We start from the raw sequence: 12257 nt of genomic DNA on the forward strand, positions 1-12257 counted from the left end.
ACAATGAGATGTCCTACTGTTACCAGGGGAAAAAAGTACTGCCTAAAAATGTCTGCCATGCCAATTAATTATGGGTGAAATAAGGTTTAGGAGGTCAGACGTGACTTTAGGAAGCCTACTTATTTAGAGTATGTAACTTCTGTTCATTATCTAGAGTCCAAATTATTCTGATACTGTAAAGGAGCTGAAAAAATATAGTTACCTTGTTTTTAAAAAAAAGATAATGACAAAAAATACAATGACAATGTATTTTCTTTTTGATGAACAGTGACAATATGTGGTGACTGTATCGTCTCTAAGAATTTATGACTTGATGTCTGGCAAATAATTGTTTTCATGTTTTCTGACTTTTTTTTAACCTGAAAATCTTCGAAAGGAATTACAAATAATATTTAAATACCTATTTATCCCTTACCTAGAGAATTAAAATTGTATTAGCTCAGAGCAGTTCCACAGAATCTGAGACCTGCCTGACCACTGGCTGAGGCACTAGGTAGGTTGCTTTTGGAAGCTTCATCTGTCCTCTTGGCCCCAGCAGGAGGCCACAGCCCAGACAGAGTCTCATGGATGTCTTGGCTGCGTCTGGGACTACACACGGATATAGAACCGTAAAAACATGCATTTATACATCAAGGCACACAGAAACAGCAGTCATTGGATTTGGTGCCTTAATTGCATCTTCCAGACTCCAGGAATAGCCCTTGTTTCTTCTGCTGTGGTCAACACTCTCGCTCTGAAATGAGATTTCGCTAATTTCAGAGTTTAGGAGTTCTCTTCAGATTTGGTTCTTAACACACTATGTACTTAAGGTATGGAAATCTTAATCGACGTTATGATCATTGAAGATTATATTTACATATAAAACTATAATGTCTCTTTGCTTCTTTTTCTCTTCTTTTCTGTAGCTTTGGGCCAAATTATGTTGTATGTGGATGGAATGAATGGAGTAATAAACCACAATGAAACCATTCAGTGGCTGTACACTCTCATTGGGTCAAAGGTAAGAGGTCACAGTTGGACATTTTCTTCAGTTTGTGTATCATACACCTTTCTTTTTGTTACCCTCTTTGAGATTGTTTTGTAGAAAGAAATCTTGTTTGTTCCAGCCTTGTCACAGCACAAATGAGGACTATTATTTTATAGATTTTAAAAAATACTCAGATTGCCAAGAGCTTATGAATTTTTCATGCATTTTTATTTTTTCTTTTAAGCTTTAATCAAATGCTTTCAGCACCTCTTGTTTTTAATGTTTAATTAAAACATCATATCATAGATATGGTATCAATCTTACCTGCTGTGTTTCATGTTTGTATATAATTGGTTACTTAAGTACGTATTTATATATTGTACATATGCATATTCCTATATATAGACGAAAGAATTCGAGAGTGCCTTTCAATTCTATCATCAATTATAAAGGGAACCAATATTTGTTAAAGATTTACCAGGCAACGTAGTGGGTGCTTTATAAGCATTAACTCCTTTAATTCCCATGAGACCACTGTAAGATCGATAATATTATCCCCGGTTTGTTGTTGAGGAACTAGTGCTTGGTTAGGAGAATCTGTCTAAATTCCCCCATGGACTTTGGCACATGTCCGCCCAGCCATGCCTTGGTTGTGAGGTCCCCATACTCTGGAAGTGCTGCCCCAAGGAAGCAGATCCACTCCATCACTTGAGGTGTGCCAGAAGCTGGGCGAGGCCCTGGGTGGTTCTTTCTGGATTCTCAGGTGGGGCCATGAGGGACCTAGCTGGAGGGGCGATTTGGAAGAAGGAGTAAGAAGAGATCCTGTCCTGAGCAGTGCACATGAACCCAGGTTGGCATGTGCTCAGCTGTTGGGGTGAAGGTGGGGCGGGGCCTCATGGAGGAGATCAGAGTGACTGTAGTGGGTCACAGGGTCAGGCAGAGGACAGTCTAGAGGACCTGGGTGGGCAATTTGAACCTGACTTAAGCGGGTCGCAGCTTTCCAGGGTCTCTGCAGGAAGAGCAGGCGGTCAGCCCAGACTGCTGCTGACCCCTGTATTCACTGCTACGCCCACTTTGGCGAGCCTCCCAAAGCTGGAGTGCATGAGCATCACGCTCCTGGAGGTGAGTCACATCCCTTGGCCTTGCCTCTTGCATAACCTGCTTCCCAGGGCCTCTACTGTACTTCAGGAGCGCTCGGCCCTGATTTGACTTTGTGACAAGAACAGATCTAGTTTGAGGCTGTATCCTCCTTTCAGACTTCCAGAGCCCTGGTGATTGTGCCTTGTGTGGGTGGGAGGGCCTTTTCTCTGTGGACGGCACTGGTGTGCAATAGCCTTTGGGCCCCAGGTCCTTGGTTGACCCTTACGTCGTCCTCTCAATTTTCCTTGTCTCGGTATTATTGATGATGGAATTTTTTCCCCATTTCATAATAGAAACAGCCATGGTGTCTCTCGGAAGACTGAAAATCTTTCCTTCTTTTTTTTTTTTTAATTTGGCTTCATTTTTTATGGAAAATGGAAATGGCTATTTTCACACTGCTGTAGGTGACCTTTGAAGCTAAGTGAAATGCTGGGCCTACTACGTTGACTTAGCCAGGCTGAGGGAAGCTTTATATCTCATATCCTGTTTCAGTGTTTTCTGTTTTTTCCTTCTTTCTATCAGAGGCCCTCCCCAACTTACGTTCATTTGGAAGCTGTTCCCTCCCAAGGCTCTCTGGATGGTCTTAAGGACCCCAAAAACTAGGGAGATGGGAGGAGATTTTGCTATAAAAACTGACTTTTGGTACATGTCGCAGCTGAATAAAGGAATCTTTATACCTTTATTATGGTCATGATAAAACACCTACAACCAGACCTATTTCTAAAGGGAAATAAAACCTAGCATGCTTACAGTCTTAGCTCATCATCAGAAAGGGAATGGGGGGAGGGCAAGATCCGGTGGTGGGGTGGGAGAGGGAAAAGAAGATACAGAGAGAAAAGGCACAAAGAAGGGAAGAGGGGAGATGGCACAAAGTGAGAGGAGAGACCGTGGGAGAGGAAAAGAAAGAGAGAAGATGAGAAAAGGGAAACAGGCCTAACAGAAATGCATCTCTCTGCTCAGTAGGCAGGAGGAAGGCTCAGAGCCTTTGGTGTTGCAACAGCATCCTGTCGGTTTTGCTTTGGAATCTTTCTGTAAGGGAAACAAACAACCAAAAAGGAACAGACAGGAAAATCCTTATTGCATTTCTAAATATCATGGAGAAAGCATGAAATTAAAAGTCATCAAGAACGAATTCGTAGAGACTATGCTTCCCCAGCCTCCTTTCCCTGTGCAGCAACGCAGTGCTCAGGACCCTGGGCATCTCTCCTGGAGCCTCTGTCTGTGCTGGGGCGTTTGCCTCCTCCCCAGCCACTTGGGGCATCAGCACTGGATCAGGGCTGGCTTCTTTCTCCATCTTTCATTTTCCCAAAGAAAGAACCATAATAGTCTCTGGCTCCTGTGTTCAACACTGGGCTGGTCACCATGAGGACAAGAAAATAGAACCAAGGGCCAACCTAAGCTTTGGAGCTTACAGGGTTATTAGAAAGGACACCATGGGTAATGCCCGCAGCCCATGTCCACTCATTGTACTGTCAGAGAAAGGTCTCCGAGGGCCCTGCAAGGTGTGCTTGGTTCCAGGCTACTGGCTGGAACTTAACAACAGCAGCAGCCACCAAGTTTACTTTCAGTGTAATTCTAATGAGATCACTTCTTATTTACAAGACCAATACAGTGTCCCCTAATACATCCCCCTCACCGCATGTCTGGATCATAAGAAATCTGCGAGAAGAATGATGGACGCACTAACCTAAAACCCTTAGGTTTTGAGAAGGAAGCATCTGTCCCTTTTTTAAACATCCAGATGGGACAATACAGATATGAGAGTTTTTGCGGTTCAAATTAAGAAATCAGGAAAGTCAGGAGTCCTGAGCGTTTCTTTCCGCTAAGAATCAGATTTCTCTGAACCTAAAAAGTTTACCTTGAAATCCTGTTGTTTTTTCCTTAAATAGGCACAGAGTTGATAAATGAAATCCTGGGTTAGAGAAACCTTGTTGTTCTGTTTTCATAATTCTTCCTTTTCCTTCCATGAAAGGCAATAAGACACGATTTTTGCAGCCTGCCAGAGTGTCATTATGCAATGCATATTTGCAGATATTTGAGACTCATAGCCAGAGGAGAAAATGATGCATTTGCAGCCAAATAATTACTTTTTAGAAGAAAGAAAAAAGTGTTTTCAATAAAGTGTTTCATTCTATTTACAAAAGCCCATCTTTAAACTCCCCAGTCAGAGGTAAGAAGCAGATGTCCATCCCATAACTTCTCACACGGTATGGACTTTTTTCTCTTCATACATCTGGAAGTGTAATTAATTGAGGTAAGGTGATTCAGCTTGTACAGCATGGCCTTCCGTCACCCTAATCAGAAAGCCTATCTCGCGGTCTCTGTATGGATCCCCTTCTGGCCCATAGGGAGGCCCCAGGGGCCGTGTGACTAGCGACGCCCCTTCTCCTTGGGGTTCTCCAGGGACACCTCCTGACTCAGTCATGGAATCTGCCCTCTCTGCAGTGCTGTCCACCTTGGCTCACCTGCTCTCTCGTTTTGAGGGATATTTTTCTGTCAGCCGCATGGAATCTAATTCTTCCAGCTGTGCTCCAGGTTGCTGATCACAGATCTCCAGACTGTTTTTGTATTGTGTGGGGATGGTCATGCCTCCCTACTCCCATCCAGCCCCAGCTACTAAACCTGAACAGAGGGGAGCCCTGGCCACAGCCCCCTTTTCTCACACACACACACACACACACACACACACACACACACACACACACACACACACTCTCACTCACTCATACACATTAGGGAGCCTGTGCTCCCCCTTCTCTCTCTCTCTCTCTCTTTCTCTTTCTCTTTCTCTCTCTCTCTCTCACTCACACACACACACACACACACACACACACACACACACACACACACACACACACTGGGGCCGCTGCTGAAAGTTTCTAGGGCAGTAAGATGATAAGTAACTTATGGTGTGTAGACTAGAGTGGTGGGGGGAGGGAATTGGCAGGGATGGGAAGCTAGGGGGCTACCACAGTATCAAACCTGTGAGATGATGAGGCCTGGCCAAGAGTTGCAGCGAAAATAGAGAATAATGGAAATATGGAGACATTTTGAGAGATAGCTTCCTAGGATTGTGTTTCTGGACATGGTAAAATAAAAGCAAGAATCACAGATAGCATCACAGTTTTGAATCTGGGCAGCTAGGAATACAGCATTGCCTCTGGCAGGAGTAGGGAAGTTGGAAATTGGGCTTCATTGGCAGGAAAGCTTTGACACACTGGTTTTGAGATGAAGGTAACGTTCCCAAGGAGAGCTAAGCAGGGGCCTCCATGGTGCCAGGTGCTCTGGGAAGTGCTGGTTGGTTGAGGGTGAGAGGAGGTTCAGTGAGCCATTTGGTCTCAGAGTCACTGGCATGTCACTGCTATGTGATCCATTCAGATGACCCACGTGGGTGATATCTGAAATGATTTTTGAGTTACATGATATAAAATGATAGAATCATAGCCTTGAAGAGACGACAAAGTCTTGTTGGAGATGTTCCTGACATTCACCAGCCACATTCCTGATACTTCTAGAGGCAGAGGGAGCACTGTTTCCCTCCAGCAGCCATTGTTGGACACTGGAATTGGTGGAAAGCCTTCCTTATTGGGACCTGCATCCACCTCTCTGTCATTAACCAGACGCTGTGCACTGCTTTGTGGAGCAACACACATTCACTTCCTCTGGAAGCTCTTTGAGTATTTAAAGGCAATTATCATGTCATCCTGTCCAAGCTAAACTCTACGGTTTCCACAGACAGTCCTTGGGGACATAATTTGCAATTCCTCATCATACTGGTTGCTAACTTTTCTTTTCATCCAGTACAAAGAATAGTAGTATGGGAGCCTCTTGGCATATGATGTCATTCTTTCACAAACCCCACCTCTGATTCGTTAGGCTTTTCGGCAGCAGCTCTGGGTGCTGGCTCAAAGCAAACCGATAATCTGCTAAACCTCCCAGGTGTTTTCTTCACACATCCGTCTTTGCCATTTTCTTCCATCCTGCATCTCTGTGATTGACTGTTTTACACCTGAATGCAGGGCTTCGCGTTTTTTCCCATTGATTTCAGGCCAGAGTTCCAGCATCAAGATAATTTTGAATTTTGCTTTGGCCATTCCTCATGTTAACTGTTATTCCTAGTTTTATTGAACATAAATTTAATAAGCAGAGCTTCTGTGTCATTGATGAAAATGTCAGCAGAGACAAGGAATGCGTAAGCCAATGCAGCCTGCAGGTTGACACTGGTCAGTCGGGGCATTTAGGACCATTTTGGCTCAGTTAGTGGGAAGGCATGTAACTCTGTGATCATCCAGCCTTGTTTCTTCATTGAGTTCACAGGGCCTTCTCGAAGTCCAAGTACAATGCTTGTGGGGGTAAGTGCAGAGCTTTGGGGTCAAACACACCTGTGTGATCTTTTGGGTGGATTATTTTTTGGTTTATAAAATGGAGATGATAATCTATAAAATTGGGATAGTAATAATGAAGAATATGTACAACACTGAGCATTGTACCTACACATAAGTGCCCAGTATTGTGAGCTAACAACTCTTTTCCCACAGGTTCACCAACCTCCTACCTCCTCTTAAAAAAGGAGATGCACTCAGCTTGCTTGGACCTGCTCACCTGGAAACTGCTGGTCCCAGGTGTTTTCCTCTCTCCCAAGTGCTCATGAGACATTCATCCAAAAATCCTCTGGAGCATATTGCCAGGGATCAGTAGTGGGTTTAGTAAAGTGGAGGATATTATTTTTGGATTTCATCTTTAATCCTTTTCTGAAAATTGGGACAGTTAACTGTTTATAAACTTTTGGCAACTCTTCTATTCTCTCCCTGTTGTCTTAAGGATTACTAATTATATCTTTGCATTGTTTGAAGTGCCTCCATCATAAATTCTCAGAACATCAAATATGCTCAGTTATTCTTAGTAGTATTATGAAAGATTACTTTAATTAACACATTCGAATGTAAAAAATGAAATATAGTTTCCATCTTGATAAGTGTAATTATCTGCTACTGTTCTCACTCTAAAGGAGCATCAAATGTACTATCATTTGAGGTACATAATTTCCCAAGGTTTTTAACCTATACATCTTTAGATCTTCATGTTAGAAAATAGAGATTGTGCCTTCCTTAGAATCATTTTACCTTCGAGAGGATGCTCATTTAGATTTTCTTGCATCTGGCTTCTGTCCAGGAAAGGAAAGCTTTAGGCTTTAGAATGTATCTAGTGACTGAACATAAAAAAAAAAAGTTTTTCATGGGTAAAACTTTTATTCACTCTCTTTTCCTCATTATGTTTCATTTTGGCCAATTTCCGGTAACTTATCAAGTTAACTGATTTTTTGCTCAGCTGCATTGAATCTTTCTGATGAACTTAGGAAACATTCTTCCTCTCTTTTACTGTGCTTTTTATTTCTAGCATTTCCATTTGATTCTTTCTTATAGTTTTCCTCTGCTGAAGTTTCTCATCTGTTCATACATGCTGTCTACCTTTTCCACTAGAGTCTTTAACATATTAATCATTATGAATTATGTAGTTCCAACACTGAGTCAAATCTGAGTCTGGTTCTCTGTTGATTGCTTGTTTCTTGACAGCAGGGGTGGGAATTTGGGGGCTTTCTTTTTTGTGCATCTTGTAATGTTTTGGTCGAAAGCTTGGCATCATGTATAGGACAGCATAGAGTGAGCTAAGTAGTATTTATGCCTATGAATGGACAATCCTCCAATGTTAGGCTATTAAAGGGGAGAGGTGGTCAAGTCTGTTCATGCATGGAGCTGGGCTTGGGTTTTGTTGTTGCTGTCATATCTTCAGTGCACCATCAATTTCTAAGTTCTTTAAAGCATTATCTTGTGCTAAGGGTGAGGGCTGGTTTGCCAGAGGGTTTTTCTCAATGTTATTTTTCACTCTCAGCTTTAGACCTTTCCTATGTGTCTCAGCCTTAGACAGGGTCTCTCCATGTTCCTGCTCTAGTGGTCACCTGCTCTTGCTTGGTGCTTGCAGCCTGGGGATGACAGAGTGGGATTTCTCTGTCATCTTTGTCCTGCATTGGTCTTAAGCAGGGTCAGTGTCCCTGGGTCTTGGGGTGGGGCTGTCTCAGTGATCCTGTACCTCCCTCAGTAGTAGGAGACCTTTAAAGGTCTGGGCTTAGAATGGTTTTCTGCCCTTACCCCTGCCCTAGCCCCAGGAGCATGGAGTTTTGTTCTTTTCTCTTCTACACCACCTGTGCTGCAGGGGCAATAAGATTTACTGCACTTCCTTGTGGCTTACGGGTTTTGTCTCATACAGGAGAAGGTTCTAGATGTGGTTTCCTGCCTTTCCAGGTGGTATGGTGGCTGTTCTCCTCCTCCTGTGGAGTTGTTGCTGTGGTACCTGTTTATTTGGCTGTGCATCCCCAGCCCTGCACCATGGAGAGGCTTTCTTAGGTTTCCAGCCCTGGCCCCCATATTCCTCATGAGTGCCATGCAGGTCATTTGAGAGTACCTGTGAGTGGATGCCAAATCCCTTTGTGCCTATAGTTCCCAGGGGTTCCATACTCTTATGGCAGCCCATGCTTGGCCTTTAGCAATTTGTTAAAACTATTATCTGAGTTTTTCTCACTACTTGGTATGGCGGCTCTATCTTCCTCCCCAACTCTGCCTCAGGTGGGCCATTGCTGGTGTCCCATCTTTTCTTGGTGGAAGGAAAGTTGTCCCTCCTTAGATTTCAGGCTACTTGATTGACCTGAAACCCCAGCTCTCTAATGGGCTCAAGAAAAGCTATGATTTTAATGATTATTTGGCTTTTTCTAACTATTAGGTTTGGAGCAACACTCTTTGCAGCTTTCTAAGCAGAAGCCAGAGGTCCAATTTTGTAGATTTGAAAACACTTAATTATGTTAAATACCGTTAAGTCTACTCAACCAATGAATATTATTGGATTTTTGTGTTTAATCCTTCCAAATTACTTGAATTAATACATATTTTATTAATAGAAATTTAGATTAAAGCTAACTTTCATGATGCAGTTAATGATAACAGACTGAAGAAAAAACATAGCTAAAGTTTATTGGTGTAATATGGAACTTTGATATTAAAAATAACCTTTTAAAACTTTCACTGAATTTTTCATGATTATAAGAGTAGTATACTCTCTTTGTATAATACTTTAGAAATACAAAAACCGTAAAAATCACCTGAAATGCTACTACATAAAGATTAACTTTGTACATTTCCTTCTGATTTTTCTTTGAATTTTTCTTACCTAGTTAACTCTAAACATATTATAGGCATTTTCCTATTTTATTTTAATATTTTAAAAACATAATATTTAATGCCTACATACCAGTCATAGAAATGTGCTATAATTCATTTGACTTTTCTCATATTGTTAAATCAAATTATTACTGATTCTGTGCTATATTTAAAGAGCTGCTTTGTTTCTAATTTCATGAAAACATATTTAGTGAATGAAGTTGTGTTTGAATTTTTTCCATGTTTATCAGTGTTTAGGTAAAATTTTCAGTATTCCACAAATTCTAATGGCATGTTCAAGTAGTGTTTGTGTTAGAGATATTGTGGGTACAAAGAGCTAGCTTCCTCTTTAGGGCTATTGCCATTCTGCTGGTTATTTGGCTATGAACACCCAGAAAATGAACTCTCACTTACTTGATCTCTTAGATGCTCCTGTATGAGGATAATCTCAGTGGAAGAAACAGAAAAAAAAAAGTTTTACTAGTCATTGTTTTAGGAGGATGTCAGGAGAGACTAGAGGTTCAAGCCAGACCTTAAAGGAGCCAGCATGCTGAGGTGACCCCATGGTCCAGGATGGGTCTCCAGCCATATGGCTAGAACAGCAGCTTCTTCAAACCACTCTGAGATGATCAGCTTCAGGGAGCTGATTTGTGGTAGGAACTCTCAAGAAGCTTGTTGATAAACCAGAATGGCAGCTTTCTAATTTATGTAGACAAGATCGCTGTGAACATGAGAAACAGGAGCAGGGGTGAGACTTTGACCCTTCTGCCCTATTAGGGCATGTGGCCAAGGACTAGCAGCTGTGTTCTGGCAGCTGGACAGAGTAGGAATAGGTGGTTCTAATATGGAAGAACTTTTGGGGCGATGCAAAAATACTGAGTAGCCAGTGTGCTATTCCTCCGGAAGAGATGTTCCCGGAGAGTTGGATGGACAGGAGGACCTGAAGAAGCATAGGCTCCTGGGAGCCAGGCCTGGCATGGCCCTGTAGGCTCAGGTTTGCCTTTGCCAGTGCTGCTAACCCCCATCCCCGCAGCATCTCTCCGCCTGCCAGCACTCGCCTGCCAGCACTCACCTGCCAGCCCTTCTCCACCCACTCTAAAGAGATGTGAGCTGGCTGCCAAACTCTTGCGTAACAGTGTATTCACCATTCCTGAGGTTAAGCTGTTGTCTACTGTCATGTTTCCAGGGCTGGTATTTACTTAAGAAAATTCTCTAGGGCCAGCCCTGATGGCTTAGTGGTTAAAGTTTGGTGCGCTCTGCTTCGGTGGCCCAGGTTCAGTTCCTGGGTGCAGAACCATGCTAATGTGGCTACTGTGGTGGTGGCTCACATAGAAGAACTGGAAGGACTTACAACTGGAATATACAACTATGTTCTGGGGCTTTGGGGTGGGGGGAAGAAGAAGACTGGCAACAGATGTCAGCTCAGGACGAATCTTTCCCAGAAAAAAAAAAAGAATGTTCTTTAACCTTCATTATTGCTCAGAAAAGAATATTTGTCACATTTCCCCAAGGCTTAAGTCTTTGCACCAGAGGGAAGGATGAGGTTCCCCATAGTATAATAGAAAGAATCAGATTGGCCTGTGTTTTTCTGTGACTTCCTCCAGAAATTATCTGTGAGACAAGTTACATAGCCTCTTAGAACATGAGTTTTTGCATCTGAAAATGGAGATGTCGTTAACTGGAGAAGTACTCAACCTTATTGATTTCCCTCCTTCATTTTGTAAATACTATCAATGTGTTCCTTAAGACAGTATTTCAGTACAGGGTTTTTGGTATTCCTTAGTTAACAATAACAGAGTGGATTTATGTTACCGTTATCAACTAACTCTTCATAATTAAGTTGAGTATCTTAAGGGAAAGTTAGCAAAGTGGATATTTTCTGGTCTTGTCTTCTTTTAGCTGTTATACCTTAAAGAAACCTCCAGCTAAGCCCCAGAATTTTATCTTAATAAAAAGAAAATGTTCATTTGTAGCATTATTTATTATTTTGGCATTTATTTTAATTATTTTTGAATAGTCTGCTGTATTTTACATTCTGTAAGATTTCCTATTCATTAACTAGTAAAAACTTAAGGGACTTCCTTCCTCACACTTGGCTACTACATTGCTTACAAAGTTGGTTCCCTTTCTGCAAATTGCATCGGGTCATAAGCAGGTTGGCCATCAGGCCCTGAGACCAGAGCACATGGATTTGGTGCAGGTGACTTCCTGTCCTGGCAGATGTGCCAACCCTGGTGTCCACAATCCTCCTGCACCGACACTTGAAAGCCAAGGCCCAGATTTCTGTACTCAGGTCATATATTTGGGCCCATACTTTATTTCTGATTACACTCGCCTCATTTTGCAGACAGACTCTTGGAAGGGGAGACATTCAGAGTCTGAGGTATCCATTGGACTGTTTGATAACCAGTTACAAAGGCTTTAGGGCCCATTCTGAGCCTCTTGCTCAGGAATTCTGAGCTTAAGGTATATGTCATTGGAATAAAGTGTTTAATTGAGATGTTCTTAAAGATAAGTATTTTAAGTCACTTGAATTTTTTTGTTGTGGTTAAAATACTCAGTGTATTCTTAGTTCTGGTAAGCTTGAAAACGATGCAACAAGGCTTTATAGATCAAGTTATCTTACGAATTTCTAATTCAGTTTTAATAACTAGCATCCACTTCTATAACATACTTATGCTTTTTTAGTGGAAAATGAAACAAATAGAATGAAACATGTTTTTCTAACCTCCTTTGTAATTTAAATCCTGAGGTTTGGAAATTGTTTTCTTTTTATGGTTGTTGAATTTTTAGAAGAGGAGTAGGAATTTGGAGATTTTTTGAAATTCTTTTATTTCTACTTAATAAGCAGCATATTTGACCTGCTAAGTATAGTTCTTGGGTTTCCCTAAGCACAATAAAACATGAAGGGAGTTCCAGTTTGCTTTTAAGTGCAAAATTAT

At 41.9% G+C, this 12257-nt stretch overlaps 1 protein-coding gene across 3 annotated transcripts in view; it reads left to right on the forward strand.

Annotated features, from left to right (window-relative positions):
• Positions 1 to 12257, forward strand: part of FHOD3 (formin homology 2 domain containing 3) — a 457851-nt gene that overhangs the window by 270956 nt on the left and 174638 nt on the right. For all 3 annotated transcript variants that reach the window (XM_058557016.1, XM_058557014.1, XM_058557015.1), the window contains exon 6: positions 906 to 1000. In XM_058557016.1, coding sequence (XP_058412999.1) covers positions 906 to 1000 — 95 coding nt within the window. The remainder of the gene's footprint in view (positions 1 to 905; positions 1001 to 12257) is intronic.

Source organism: Diceros bicornis, chromosome 16 (genome assembly GCF_020826845.1).
Source record: "Diceros bicornis minor isolate mBicDic1 chromosome 16, mDicBic1.mat.cur, whole genome shotgun sequence".
NCBI classification, from domain to species: Eukaryota; Metazoa; Chordata; class Mammalia; order Perissodactyla; family Rhinocerotidae; genus Diceros; species Diceros bicornis.